This window comes from Pinus tabuliformis, chromosome 5_2, assembly GCF_031772625.1.
Source record: "Pinus tabuliformis cultivar Carrire ecotype Pingquan chromosome 5_2, CPIR1, whole genome shotgun sequence".
Taxonomy (NCBI): Eukaryota; Viridiplantae; Streptophyta; class Pinopsida; order Pinales; family Pinaceae; genus Pinus; species Pinus tabuliformis.
In genome coordinates this window covers 521,885,456-521,900,259 of record NC_142306.1, presented here as the reverse complement: position 1 = coordinate 521,900,259, position 14,804 = coordinate 521,885,456, and the positions used below count along the sequence as shown (strand labels likewise).

Sequence of the window (14,804 nt, the reverse complement as noted above, 5' to 3'; positions counted from 1 at the left end):
GCCTAAATCCGAGCAGAGGTCTTGCCCAAAAAATCAATTTGCAATACAAAGATTATGTGTTCGAACAGATCTTGGATTACGAGCACTTGCCCTTTAGGTGCCACCGCTGTCATGAGTATGGGCACCTTGCTAAGGATTGCCTGCTGTTCAGGAGAAGGAGACGTTTTCGGAGGACCTCAGTATTCAGAGAACCAGTTTTCAATCACTCTCAAGCTCCTCAGGAGAAAGAAGGTATGGCGAAGCAGACAACAGAAGAAATGGAGATTGAGGGGACTCTGAAAGAGCCAGCGCCTGAAGACCCCCATATCCAAGAGGCGGCACAGATCCCTGAAACGCATCCGGCGGAAGCAGAGGAGGAGAATGCTAAGGTCGCATCCGCGGAACAAAATCCTCTCAACGATCCTGAAAAGGGTATGTGCTCAGGTCCCCCTCTTTCTTCTCTTCAAATTCCTGAGCATGATTCAGTTTCTATGCATATTTCGCCTTCAATCAAACCCTCTCATAACATAGGCATAAACGAGATCATGGAACCTGCAAAGAACTCTCCTGATATAGACTCTATTTCGGCTGCCATGCCGTCTCTTGATTTGAATTGTGAAGATATGTGGCCCCCTCTTGCTCCCCCGGTTCCTCACACCCCGTGCCCCTATAACCTTAGATCTATGGGAGGAAAGTCTGGGTTGCCCGATGTAGTTGGAGGCTTAGGACAGTCGACCTCTCAGGTTTCTGCCAAAAACAAGAGAGGTAGAAAATCAGACCTTTCTAAGGCAAAACTAAAAGCCAAGTTGGATGTAGCGGATGGAAAACAACACTCTATCCCTGGGGTTCTTAGAGCAGTGCAGACCCCTGATTTTGTTATCAAATGATTATGTCCTCCTGGAACTGTAGAGGTTTGGCCAGTAAACCTAAAAAATTGGCCCTGAGAGACTGGATCCTCAATTCAAAAGCTGACATTCTTTTTCTTCAAGAAACTTTGGGGAAAGGAACCGAGGTAGAAACAATGCTAAAGGCTCTCCTGCCAGGATGGAACTTTTCCGCAATAGATTCATCAGGCCATTCGGGGGGTCTTGCAATTGGGTTTAAAGAAGGTCGAATTAAGGTCATCAATCAATGGGGGACGAAGCAAGTTATGGGCATGGAGGTTATTTCTCCTGATTTTTCCCATCCCCTTTCAATTGTAAACATTTATGGCCCTTGTCAAGGAAGGGAGATATTCTGGGTCGATTTGATGGCAAAATCTTTGATGAAGTCTTCTCTGTTGATTGTGGGGGGTGATCTAAACTTCTCTATAGGAAGAGCAGAGGCATGGGGTCCATCAGCCAGGGAAGACCCTCTGTCGGATTTCTTCCTCAATCTACTCTTGGATAACAACCTCATAGATCCCTCCCCGATCAAACTCAAGCCAACCTGGAGGAACAGAAGAGCAGGGGAGGATCAGATCGCCAAAAGATTAGATCGTTTTCTTCTATCTGAGGACCTAATCTCAAAAGCTCCTATTCTCAGGCAGTGGGTTGAGGAGGTAGGCAACTCAGATCACTTCCCTATTTTTTTGGATCTCTCTTTCCCTCCCCCAAAGCCTCCTGCCCCCTTTAAATTCAATTCTTCATGGCTTCAAGATCCATCTTTCAATAAACTTTTTAAGGAAACGTGGATCCATCCGGACAGAAATGCAAGAGAGGACAAAAGCTTCCTGTTCATGGAGAATCTCAAAAGATTGAAGAAAGCGACAATATCCTGGGCAAAGGACAGGAAGTTGAAACAGAATGAAGAGCTGTTTAGAATCAGGGAGGAGTTGAAGAATTTGGAGAGCATTGAGGAAGATGGATATATCTCGCAGGCTTCAAAGGACAGAATCCTTCATCTGGAGAAGCTTCAAAACCAAATCCTCTTGGACAAGGAAGAAGAATGGAGGCTTAAGAGTAGGGCAATATGGTTAAAATCAGGAGATGAAAATACTAGTTTTTTTCACAACTATGCAAAAGGAAGAAAATCTGTAAATACCATTTGGAGCCTTAAAGATGAAGAAGGAAGGGAGGCCAGTTCTTTTTCAGATCTCTCTGGTTTAGGACAGAGACATTTCCAGAAAATTTTCTCAGATCCGGGAGAGGCCACCATAGCAGAAGTCATTAGAACAGCTCAATGCTTCCCAAGATTCGTTGAGGAGGAAGAAGCAGAAGAGCTATCAATCCCTGTTTCCAAGGAGGAGGTTGAAGCAGCTATGAAACATATGGCCAAAGACAAAAGTCCAGGACCTGATGGCTGGACTATTGAACTCTTCCTCTCCTTCTTTGACCTAATAGGCTCTGAAATCACTGATGTAGTAGAAGAATCAAGACAGAAAGGAGAAGTCTACAGGCCTTTTAATTCAACTTTTATTGCTCTCATACCAAAGAAGGATGACCCGGAGAACTTTGAAGACTTCAGGCCGATCTCCTTGTGTAATTGTATTTATAAAATCATTGCTAAGGTGATAGCTATCAGAATTGTTCCTATCCTGTCAAGAAACATCTCAATGGAACAATTTGGTTTTTTGGATGGAAGACAAATTCATGAAGCCATTGGAGTAGCCCAGGAGGTAATTCACAGTGTCAGACAAAAGAAAAAGAAGGGTGCGGTTCTTAAAATAGATCTCTCCAAAGCATATGACCAAATCAACTGGCTCTATCTCCGGATGTTGCTAACAGGGGTTTGGTCTTCAACTATTATTTCATCAGCTGGATAATGGGCTGTATCACAAATGTCAGTTTTGTTGTTCTGATCAATGGAGCAGCCTCCCCTTTTTTCAAAAGCCAAAGAGGTCTTAGGCAAGGCTGTCCTTTATCTCCTCTCTTGTTTCTTCTAGTGGCAGAAGGGCTAAGTAGATTGATTCACAAAGCTAGAAGAGAGGAGAAGGTAAAAGGTATAGAGGTAGCAATTAATCTTTTCATCACTCATCTGCTTTTTGTTGATGACATTTTGATTTTCACTAATGGATCATATAATGAACTTAAGGAGTTAAAATGCATTTTCGATCTATTTCTGAAAGCTACTGGAATGCAGATAAACTCTAGGAAATCTCAAGTTTGTGTGGCAGATTTTGACAGAAGAGAAAGATCCATGATGGCTAATCTTTTTCCCTTCCACCATCAACCACTGGACTCCCCCTTCAAATATCTGGGGTTTTGGCTAAAGCCGGCAGCTTATAAGAAAGAGGATTGGAACTGGCTCATAGCAAAGCTAGAAGCCAGAATTTCTCATTGGAGTTTCAAGTGGCTCTCCAGAGCTGGCAGATTGACCCTCATCAAATCTGTATTGTTAGCCATTCCAGTATACTGGGCAGCTTTAACCTGGGTCCCCAAAGGAGTGATGGAGAAAATCAGAAGGATTTGCTGCAGATTTCTATGGGCAGGATCAAAAGAATCTTCCGTTCTTCCCTGGGTGGCATGGGATAAGTTGGCTAGACCAAAAGAATGGGGAGGATGGGGAATAAAAAGGCTCCCTGAGTTCAGTCTTTCCCTGGCAGCTAAATCAGGCTGGAGATTAATCTCGATGGAGAATCTTTGGACAAGGGTGGTTAAAAGGAAGTATATAGATCCAGTTCCTTTGGAAGATTGGATTCGGAGCCAGGAAAAGAAAAAGAAGAATATCTCAGTCATTTGGAAGGCCACGGTGGAGGCTTTCTCTGTGATTGAACAAGGTTTGGCATGGAAAGTGGGAGATGGAAGACATATTAGAATTGGCAGGGACCCCTGGGTAGGTTGTAATGAAGCTTTTGCCTTGTCACCTGGCTTTCTCAGACATCTTGATAGTAAAGGAATTTTTACTCTAAATCAGGTGGAGAAAGTAGGCCACTCTACCATATGGGGTCAGGCTTGGAAAAATGATGAAGAATTAGGAATAAACATCAGATGGAAGAACGAATGGTTTTCTTTCATCCAAGAACTGCATCGTTCAAATGTCAGGCTTAAAAACGAACCTGATCTGCTGATTTGGGCGCAGGGGAAAACAGGTGAATACTCCCCAAAAGATGGATATACCTTCTTAATGAAAAAGAAAGGTTGGGGAATACCAGATTGGTGGTCGAAAAACATATGGAAGTTAAAATGCCCAGCTAAGGCCAGGATTTTCCTATGGTGCATGCTAAAAAGAAAAGTCCCAACGTGGGACATTTTACAAGCCAGATACTTAGCTGGGCCAGGGAGGTGCCCCTTATGCAAATTAGAAGAGGAATCAATAAGCCATCTCTTTACATCTTGTGCAGTCTCTCTAAAAATATGGGAGGAGTTAACCCGCTTGCTCAATGTAAAGGTACAGTGGGGATTAGATCCTTTGGAAGAAGCTTGGAGGAAATGGTGGCAGAACTATCCGGAGGGAAACATGAGAAATCTGCCTCTTATATTCTTTTGGGGTGTATGGTTAGCGAGAAACAAAAGTTTGTTTCAAGACAAGGACACTCCCACATCCGCCACAGCCATTAATTGTGCTGCCATTTACTCTGCCATCCCGATCCCTGAAGCTAAAAATACTCAAAATCATCAAAAGCCTGTTACTATCCTGGAGGGCATTCCTTGGGCCTATTTTGACGGAGCATCCCAGAATAACAAGGCTGGAGCAGGACTGAGCATTCACTTGAATCCTGATCACTCTTTAAAAGCATCTGTAGGGCTAGGACCTGGTACAAATAATTATGCTGAGATGTCTGCCTTGCGCCTTCTCCTTTGCTGGTTACTTCAAAGAAACATCTTCACAATTCAAATCTTCGGAGACTCTCTGAATGTCATAAAATGGGTTAATGGGAATGCATCATGTCAAAACCAGATTCTGAAGACACTTTTAGAAGAAATTATGTTTTTAAAGTCATCTTTTAACAGTTTTACCATCTGCCACATTTACAGGGACAAAAACGAGGAAGCAGACCAGCTTTCTAAGGCTGGTTTACAGCAAGATATGGGCAGCTGGTCAATAGTAGAAATCAGTCAGGGGCAGTCATCCACTTCACAACAGCCCCCTTTTGCTCCTCCACAGTGAACGCGGCTCGTCTTTTCTTTTTGTCTGCAGTTTCATGGGCACAATGATTTTCTGTTACAGCTTTCTCTATATATTTGTAAATTTTCTCTTGAGCACTTCAAACAGAAAACTCAAAAAAATTTTTTACATTTTCAGCTGTCTCAAAGGTTTATTTACAGTCTTGTAAGGGGTTGTTTTCCTTCTCTGAAGGAGACCCCAGAGTATGCATAGTATAATTTGTACTTAAGCCTCCTGAAGGGAGGAAGTCTAGACAGTTTTATTTTCAGCAGTATCAGGACATATCTTATCATCCACAATCAGTCAAAAAAGGACTGAGATTTTTGTTTGTCTTACTTACAAGAAGATCAAAACAGCAATCATGTGAGCCATCAGGTCTGCTCAAAGTTCTAACAGAATGTAACTTTTTATATGCTTAATAAAAAGTTTCGCTTTTTTCTTCGGAAAAAAATGAAACGAAAAACAATTTTAATTTTCCTCATTGTCGTATCGTACATATGTAAGTCCTAGAACTGATATTCCTGGCATTGCTCGCAAATTTGTTTCTAGAGCACTAATTACTTGAACATAATTTTGCAAAAAAACATCAACAAAGAAATACGTAAATGAATATAAAATTAACATTGACAACCACTAAACCTTCAAAAATAAATATGCATTAAGCACCTTTATTCTGCCAAGAAGAAAATTATCCTCACATTATTTTGCTTCAACAATATTTTCTATAGAGCTATGTTGACAAATATTGGTTCCAACATTTCCAACAGATGTCCCAATTCATCAACCATTCTAGCAAGAATATTGTAATCACCAAAAAATGCATACAGAAAAACTTCTTCCTTAGACTTAGATTCCCTATGTTCCATTATAACATCCCTTTCAGCATTTCCATTACCCCCAAGGTTATGATATCTATCAAGCATCCCTATGTAAACACAATGTTCCAAAACATACAACATATCATAAGACATATATTTAGTAACACCAAAATTTCAGGAAAATCAACAACACAACAAAAAAAGATGTAAACAAAATGTTCTCCCACATACAGATGAAAGTTTCTAATGTTATGATTATTAAAAGCATATGTTTCATCATTTCGTGAAGTTTAACAAGTGGGTCATTGACCCTCGCACTCAAGAAGAAATAAAGGTTTGACTAATTCTAAATCTATGTCATGGTTAGTATTCATTTTGACACTATTCTGGAAAAAAAGGGAAAATAATACAACAATAGAAACTTCATATGGACAAGACAAGAAAAAGGAAAAAGAAAAAATTTGAACTCCCTAAATTATTGCAAAAAAACCTCACATACAGATTCAACAAGGGTAACTATATTAACAATATAATTTCTACCAAGAAACAAATGACCCTCTTCATGAACAAATTATCCCAAATTTTTAACCATTCGAGGAAATTTTTCATTCCTATAGTTGTTATCAACTCAAAAAACTACATTTATTTCATTTTTTTCATAGAAAATAACATTGTCATTCATATGAACACTCCCTTTTGAAATGCATTGTTCCCAAAAGAGACAAAGTAAACCTTCAATAAAATAACTTCTTCGAGATCATCAACATCCAACAAAATGACCATGAAAATAGAAACTTTCACTATAAAAAACCACTCCTCTTTTCATAATTATGATTTATAAGTCCTCCTTTTTCATCATTTTCTAAATCCATCTTATGTTGTTGATACAAAAGTCTTTTACATGCTTTAATAACTTCTTCATTCTACTGATACCACTATCATTGGTATCCCTTGATCATTGCCATGTACTAGCAGAGCAAGGTCTTTTCGCATGACTCTTGCTTCTTATTTCACTTAACATCTCTGTGATAATGTTAAAGTTAGTTGAAAAGTTTTTTCACAATTTCGTTTGATGGTAATACATACTCTTCAAACTTAAAAAATAAAAAAACTAACAAAAGTGCACACAAGAAATATTTGAGAAATTATGTTTGCCACAACAAAATTTGTACACATGGAAAAATGTTCCCCTTAAACATAATCTATAGAACAAGAAGTTCTAGAAATATAAAACAGAGAAATATGAACAACATTACATTACGAAAAAAAACATGTTCAAGCCTCAAATGCTAATTCAAGACATCTATGAGTAGTGTATCTGTGTGAAGAATATAATATGCATTTTGAATAACCAAAAATACATTTCCATTTTCAGTGACATCATCAAAATCCTCAACCAATTCTAGATAGAAGAAAGAGGCTATGTTCCTAAAATAAATTCAAAATGCCAGTTAGAATGATGTTCAAAAAAATATTTAAAAACATTAAACATACTTATGGTGTTTAGTAATATGCAAAAAAACACGTCCTTCCCTCAAATGCTAATTGAATACATCCATAGATAGTGGAGGTATCTCAATAATAGAATTTGCATTAGGAATACGTGAAAAACGATTCCCATTTTCGATCACATCGTCAAAATAGTTAACTGTGTAGATATAAGAATCACGCTTCAAGCACATACAGTCCATCAACAATTGTTATTTTTCATAATCCATCTAGTAAACAACTTTAACTGCACTCTAGACCAATCGAGCATAACACATTTTTCTCCAACTATACACAAATGTAGGTAACATGCACATTTACGATTTATATCCAAAGAGATAGATTCAAGCAATGACCATCTATGTCCCCAACTATCTTCAAAATACTTGTAACAAAAACTTGGAACACGTGGAAAAATGTTTTCTTTAAATATAATTGATACAACACCAAGTTCCAGAAATTAAAAACAAAGAAATACAAATCTCATTCCATTATCAAAAAACAAACATGTTCAAGGCTCAAATGCTAATTCAATACATCCACATGTAGTGCAACTATGCTAAGAATAATATCTAAATTTCGAATAAAGGAAAATACATTTCCATTTTCAATGACATCATCATAATCGTCAACCAATTGTGGTTAGAACCATGAGGCTATGTTCTTAATATAACTTCAAAACATTAGTTATAATGATGTTCAAAAAAATATTTAAAAACATTAAACATACATATGGTGTTCAGTAAGATGAAGAAAAACATGTTCATCCCTCAAATTCTAATTGAATACATCCATAGGTAGTGGAGGTACCTCAATAATAGAATCTGCATTAGGAATAAGTGAAAGAATATTTCCATTTTCAATCACATCCTAAATATATTCAATTGATTGTAAATAGAAGCATGATTCTTCAAGCACGAAAAATCCATCAACAATTTTTTTTTTGCGCAATCCACTCACTAGATCATATAACTTTAACTGCACTCTAGACCAACCGAGCATAAGTAAATTTTCTCCAACTATATGCAACGGTTCATAACCTGCACATTTACCATTTATATCCAAAGGGACAGATTCAAGCAACGACCATATGTGTCCCAAATCGTATTCAAAATATTCCAAACTTTTCCCTTTCGATAGTTGAACAAATTCAAAACTCTCTATCTTTTCAAGTGAAAAAACCAACGTGCAATCATTATTAACAACACAAACAATTTGATTCCTATATAATCCTAATGAGATACATTGTATGTCAACAATAGGAACAAATTAATAACCCCAATTGTTTCTTTTCAATTGCAATCAATAGATAGTGTAACCATAAGTAGGCTAATCTTCATAATATTTGTCTAGATATAGCCAATAAATTTTTTCTTTAAAGAAGATATCCTCCTTTGGTGGAATTACACCACTATATGTAAGCTTTGTCATCTTCCAAACGTGTCAACACTACTACATATCAGAAAATATGAGTCCATGTTTTCACAAAAATGTTTCAGAAACACCCATTCATAATTTCCTAGATTGCATTTTTGAAATGAAGAGAAGAATCCTCGCTTCCTGACACTAAGATCTCCAACATTTCTAAATGTCTTTGTAAAATGGTTGACAATGAAATAATATTTTGTATGCAACTAAATTCTAGGCATGATGAAAAAAATCATTGATGCCACTGCACATTCAATTTTGTATGCAAAATGAAGAAAAGGAAACACCATAGTAGACAAGAGACCACTATTATTAAGTTATGATGCTACTAAGAAATCATCAGGAAAACAAGTGGAGAATGAAATAAATCCTAACTCGTTCACATGGCATCGATCACAAGTTGCAACGAAAAGCAAGTTTTCTAGAACAAGACATGATTCTCTACAAACCAACTTAAAGTTCATCAAGACTGAAAAGGGAACCCAATAAAATAGAAGCTCAATAATCTCCAAGGGGAAAATTTTCCAAATAGCAGCATCCATACCCAAAGCAGCAACCTTTGTTGGCAACAAAGGAAAACTTCCCTTGTGTACTGCAAAGAAAAAAGGAAAAACGCACCAATCACAACAGCAACAACATTTATTCCTTGTTTTGATGTGAAAATCAATTAGGAAAACAATCCATTTTCATCATTACTTCATTCTTATACACTTCAATATTAAAGTAACCATTTTAAATAGCTTAACTTAAAAGTCAATAATTAAAAAAAAATCACATTCTACTAAAAATTTCAATTTTGTCTAACAACCACTAAAATTTAACATTTAGAATTTTAATAAAACTAGGCACTAAAATTTAAAATTTGTAAAAATTCAATTTAAAAACGATAAAATTTTAAATTCTTGCCACCTACTAAAAGCTTAGATTCATCCCAAGTGGCTTCCCACCCACCAATTTCCTAGGGATTTTAGATTTTTCCAAATCTAATAATTTCCTTCCTGTTCACATTATTCCAATTATATTAAGTTCCTCATTATTATTTATAACATTGTGTTGTAGCATCTAAAACCACCCTCCAAAATTTTGCCTTCGCTTAGATTTGGAGCCTCCCTACCAACTTTTCACAACAGCTAGTCTTGCTTCATCAAGTTCATAAGCTTCATTGTTTTTCTTGCACAAAGGTCGCCTGTCAATCACAACTTGATGCACTTCCCTCATAGGCTGACCAACCAGGCTTGATCCAGTTGTAGGCTGGGCAACTCCCCCAAGAAATTCTGCATTTCTAGAGGGAAACCAACCTTCTCTCCAGAAATTGTGGAATCCTATCTGGAAACCTATTGGGCTCCAGAATTCCGCTATTCTACTAGTCAACACCCAAGTGAAAATTGCGCAATTTTCCATAGCAAGACTGCTACACCCAGAATTTGTGCAAATTTGGGCAACAATCAGTCACTTTGTTGAGAAATTGCGCAAATCTCCTCGGTAGCTAGCCCAGCTACCAGCCAGAAAAGTGCATTTTCTCCCAGCGGTTGAGTAGCCTTTTGCATGTCCAGTTGGACTGACTGATTCCCTCTAGGATAGAGAAAAATAGACTTGCATGCATGGGCTACTTCTCCCAAGGCAACATGCAAAGGTAGCCTTTGATTCAGGGATCTACTGTTAGTAGTCGGAGGTTACATTCAAGGATAAATTAAGAAACCCCACACCAAGTTTCGCTTTCCCTAGATCTGGGGCATGCACGTCAAAAATTCTATGTTATCAAAACTCATCAACCAAATGTTGCAAAGCTCATTCCTCACATCAACCTTGTAGCTCTGACATCCCACATCAGCTGTCGCCACATTTAGCTTAGCTATTTTGGGGTAAGCCCACCTTCCATGCCTTGCATTTCATTTCTATCTGTTTTTGAGTATTCCCTTGTGTGAGTGATGTTTGATTGATTTCTTTGAATGCTTGTTGTAATTGACATGTATAATAGCTTGTCCTAGCACTATTTCATTTTTTGGTGCTATCTCACTATTGCTGCATGCATGAAACTATTTTCCATGAAAGGTCATCGATTTGGCAACTTGCTTCACCCACATGCATGTTGTTCTGTTAACTGAATCTTTCATTCAATGCTTTCATGCGCAATGAATCAATTCTTTCAGTTGCTCGTCAGTGAGTTTGGCCAACCTTGGCCTGAACTCTACCTTTGCTGAGACAACATTGCACAATCCAGGGAAGGAAGGCTTTGCCTCCCTCTCCAGAAATACACATTTATGACAAGGCACTATCCTCTAGGACTATTTTGTGCATTTATGAGGGAGAATGACTCATGACCCAGATCATTATCTAATGTAGTCACTAAGCCTGCAACCATTGCCAGCTGACATTGCGCATTGTGCAATTCCAACAGTCAACAGCCAGACTAGATTGTACATTGTGCAGTTCTAGCAGTCAGTTAGTCTCCCAGCAGTCCATATTGTGCCTTGTGCGGTCTTGGCAGTCAATTTCCCGACCTCCCAGCCAAAATTGTGAAACCTTCATGATCAGTCACATAGGAATGTTGCAAGTAAGTTCTCAAGTTCATTTTTGTTTTTGACTAACACCTTACTTGCCATGAGTGTCATCATGTCTCCAGGTATCACAAAGAGAGCAGAGTTGAAAACACCATTCAAAGAACACTTGGGGATGCAGTCGATCGAGTGTCTATGGACTTTCATACCCATGAAGACATCAAGATATGACAACAACAAATCACAGCCAACAGCAACATGAGTAGCAACTAAAGGCATCATACCAAAGTCAGCGAATGTAAGAGGACAGTTGTTGAAAAAACCAAGGCAGAACAAAGTTGTGAGCTCAAGAATATCTACGAATGATGAAAGCAACTTTAGAGACATGGGCTATGAGCTGACGGTGTGACATGAAGACCGCACAAAAATAGAGAATGGACAAAAGAAGGATCTGCTTGTGCTGAAGCAACAACACAAGGAAGAACACGAAGTTGCACAGAGAGACAAATGAGTCAAAGAAGTAATAGGAACAACAGGGGACGCAACATGCACTCACAAATGAAACTGTCAAGTTATAGATCCATCCCAACAGCTGGCACGGAGAAGGCATGGTGATAAGTGTTATTGATCACATGCAAGGGATTCAACAACATGCATGTAATTGTGTGCATGCATGCGATCCAACCCATTCAACAAACTCACCAAGGCGAAGACAAGAAGCAATTCCAACAGGAGTTGAACATGCACTTCGGCAAGTTGATGCACATGGCCACCAACACACACTTGAAGATCAACACAAACACTATGCATGAGTGTGTTAATGGTTCAGCCACACCCAAGAAGACCATGTGCATGCAAAAAGATGAGTTAGATGAAGGAGCCACACCAATGCACCTGGATGCAACGGAGGCAAGAATTTTCTTCAACAAGATGTCACCATGGGGTGCATGCACACCATCACAGATGACCAAGCTTGGCATCAACTCACCACCTTCACCATCACAAGCATGTCAAAGAGTTGGTCTCACCACAATGGACCAAGTTCCAATGATGTCTTGCATGGCTTGCTCAAGCAATTTCATCTCACATGAGTAGATTGTGCATTATATTGTAACTTCATGTCAAGCGAAAGTTCAAGTGTCAATAGTTGGGTGTAATGATCATAGAGTAGATGAACAATCATGAGGGTAGATGAACTGTCACAAAGGGGAATGCCAAGGATCAACACACCCTTTTCTATAAATAGAACCTCATAACTCATTGTAAAGGCTTTTGGTTAGCCAAGCTTCTGATAAGACTATCTTGGAGAGAGCTTGGACAGTATCGACTGCACAGAGCTAGTACATCTCTTTCGAGAACTAGGTGGATGTGGCTGTAATGTTCCACTATTGGAGCTAGTGGTCGGACATGGATGTGTTGTATGACTGGAACTTACACTTCTTTTTATAATAAGAGTCAACACATTTCATGCATATGCTGTATTGTATTCCAACTATCTTTTTTACTCTAAATGGAATATGTATTTGCTTTCTTATGCATGCATGTATGGACTATTCTATATGAGTATGTATGAATCTTTCTGAAATGTGTTGTTGGTTTAACCATCACTTTGGATTGCCAGCTAACTTGCTTTCCATCTTGTGATATATCTTCGCTCGTGTGTTCCCTTCCCATCTGAGTACTATTACAGGTTGCCATGGGGCGCACTCATCTCAACCCACATGTGTCAGAACCTCTCATGCACCTTCCTTGACTCACTGTAGTTGTCACACCCTTGCTACCAATAGAGATATTGTTAGGCTCTTACATTAGTAGTATGGGGGCCTAACAGATATCATACTTGCCTCTATGTAAAATTGTGGTCAAGGCATTACCATACGACACATTTTTGGGACTCCTACACTAAACAATCTCAAGTCTAATTGGGACTTCTTACCAGGGAGATCCCTTGACATCTCGGCGGGTCCAGCACCGTCAACACTTTTTGCGCTAGAAGGAGGGCCAGATGACAAACTGTGTCCTTTCATCTAGTTTTGAAGCTTTGCATATATTTCATGGGTTCTTGCACTCTTCTCCCTCCGTGATGTTTTTCGAATTATGAAGATGTCACCATCAGAAGGGATTTTTCAATCTCTTTTCCAATTACACATATGATTGTGAAGGTGAAGTGGCATGGTGTGATTACTTACATGACTTTCCTTCCATGCATCATGAGGAAGATGGGTGTTCTGACAAACATGCCAGCTTGTTGCGTGCATACACACTTCATGAATCTCCACTTCGATGGTTGTGTAGCTTATCGGCTGATAGTGTGCACTCACTTGATCAATTATGTGATCTCATTGAAGAAAATTTCTATCATTTGGATCCAGACTATCTTGACCAGAAAATATTACAACAATGGAAGGCTCCACATGAATCGATCATGAATTTTTGGCAGCGCTTCTGTGACTTGTAGTTTCAAGCTCCAAGGAGCCAGATGAAATTTTCCTATCTTTGGGACTGGTTTGAGTATTACTTTAAGAAATCTACACATCCCAAGAAGAAGGTTGAAATCAAGCCTCGTTCAACATTATTCATTGAAGGGGCTGCGCAATCTCATGTTGATGCGACCACTGTCTCGACTGACTGTCTGTCATCCCCTCATTCAATAGTTCCACCATTGTCGAGTGACATTGAGGATCATGCTCACTCAGTTGTTCAGCTTGCCCATCCTCCTAGCATCATTTCACTCAATTTTCATGCAATGTTGGTTTTGAGTCCTTCAAGTTCCCATATGCATTCTGTTTCACGACCTCCGTCTTTGCACTTGACTGTTCCTCTGAATGATACTGTCTTTTGTTCTTCCATTTCAGACTCTTTATTTGTTGTGAACGAGGAACAAGCCATTGACAGAGTTTGTGTTGCACAACCAAGATGTGTTGTCATTCATGAAGAGTATGAGTGGGAGCTTGAGCATCAACACTCGACAAAGGATGACTCCCTTTAGTTCAAGTTCCCTTCGTTCTTTCCTAACATCTTTGGTGAACCTACCATCCATGATTTTGCATGTGTGTCTTCATCTACAGATGCACCCATTGTTGATCACTCGCAAGATAGACTGGATGTTGGTCCATCATTCGGCAATGGAGAGGATAAGTTATTCATTGAAAATATGCTCGATCTTTCATTTGTCTTTTCCAGAAACACAGAGGATGGGTTTGTTCACTTTTCATCGACCCCTCTATTTGATTCATCTGATCATGAGGATATCGATGAAATCATTGATTTTTATGATCGTGGCTATCGTGATCCAATTACTCCCACATTTGATCACGATCATAACTCTATCGCAGTTGATCTTTGGAAGCTACCAGTTTATGATGATGAAGTTGGAACACCGAAGGCTATCAAAGCACTGTAGCTTGAGCTGATGGTTATGTCAGGCCCTAGCTCTCTTGGGGTTAGTCTCTCTTCTGATCACGAAACCATTCAATCATCCAAGGCTCCTTCTCACTCATCTGTATGTATTGAAGATCCATCTCACACATAGATCATGCTTCCTCCACTTGAACTGCATAATCCCATT

General features: G+C 38.9%; 1 protein-coding gene across 1 annotated transcript; it reads left to right on the top strand.

Annotated features, from left to right (window-relative positions):
- The first annotated feature begins 868 nt into the window (after positions 1-868).
- Positions 869-5,007, top strand: LOC149159985 (uncharacterized). The gene is made up of 2 exons (XM_089434486.1): positions 869-2,467; positions 3,250-5,007. Exons 1-2 carry the CDS (start codon positions 869-871, stop codon positions 5,005-5,007), a joined length of 3,357 nt encoding a protein of 1,118 aa, XP_089290612.1.
- Positions 5,008-14,804: the final 9,797 nt, after the last annotated feature.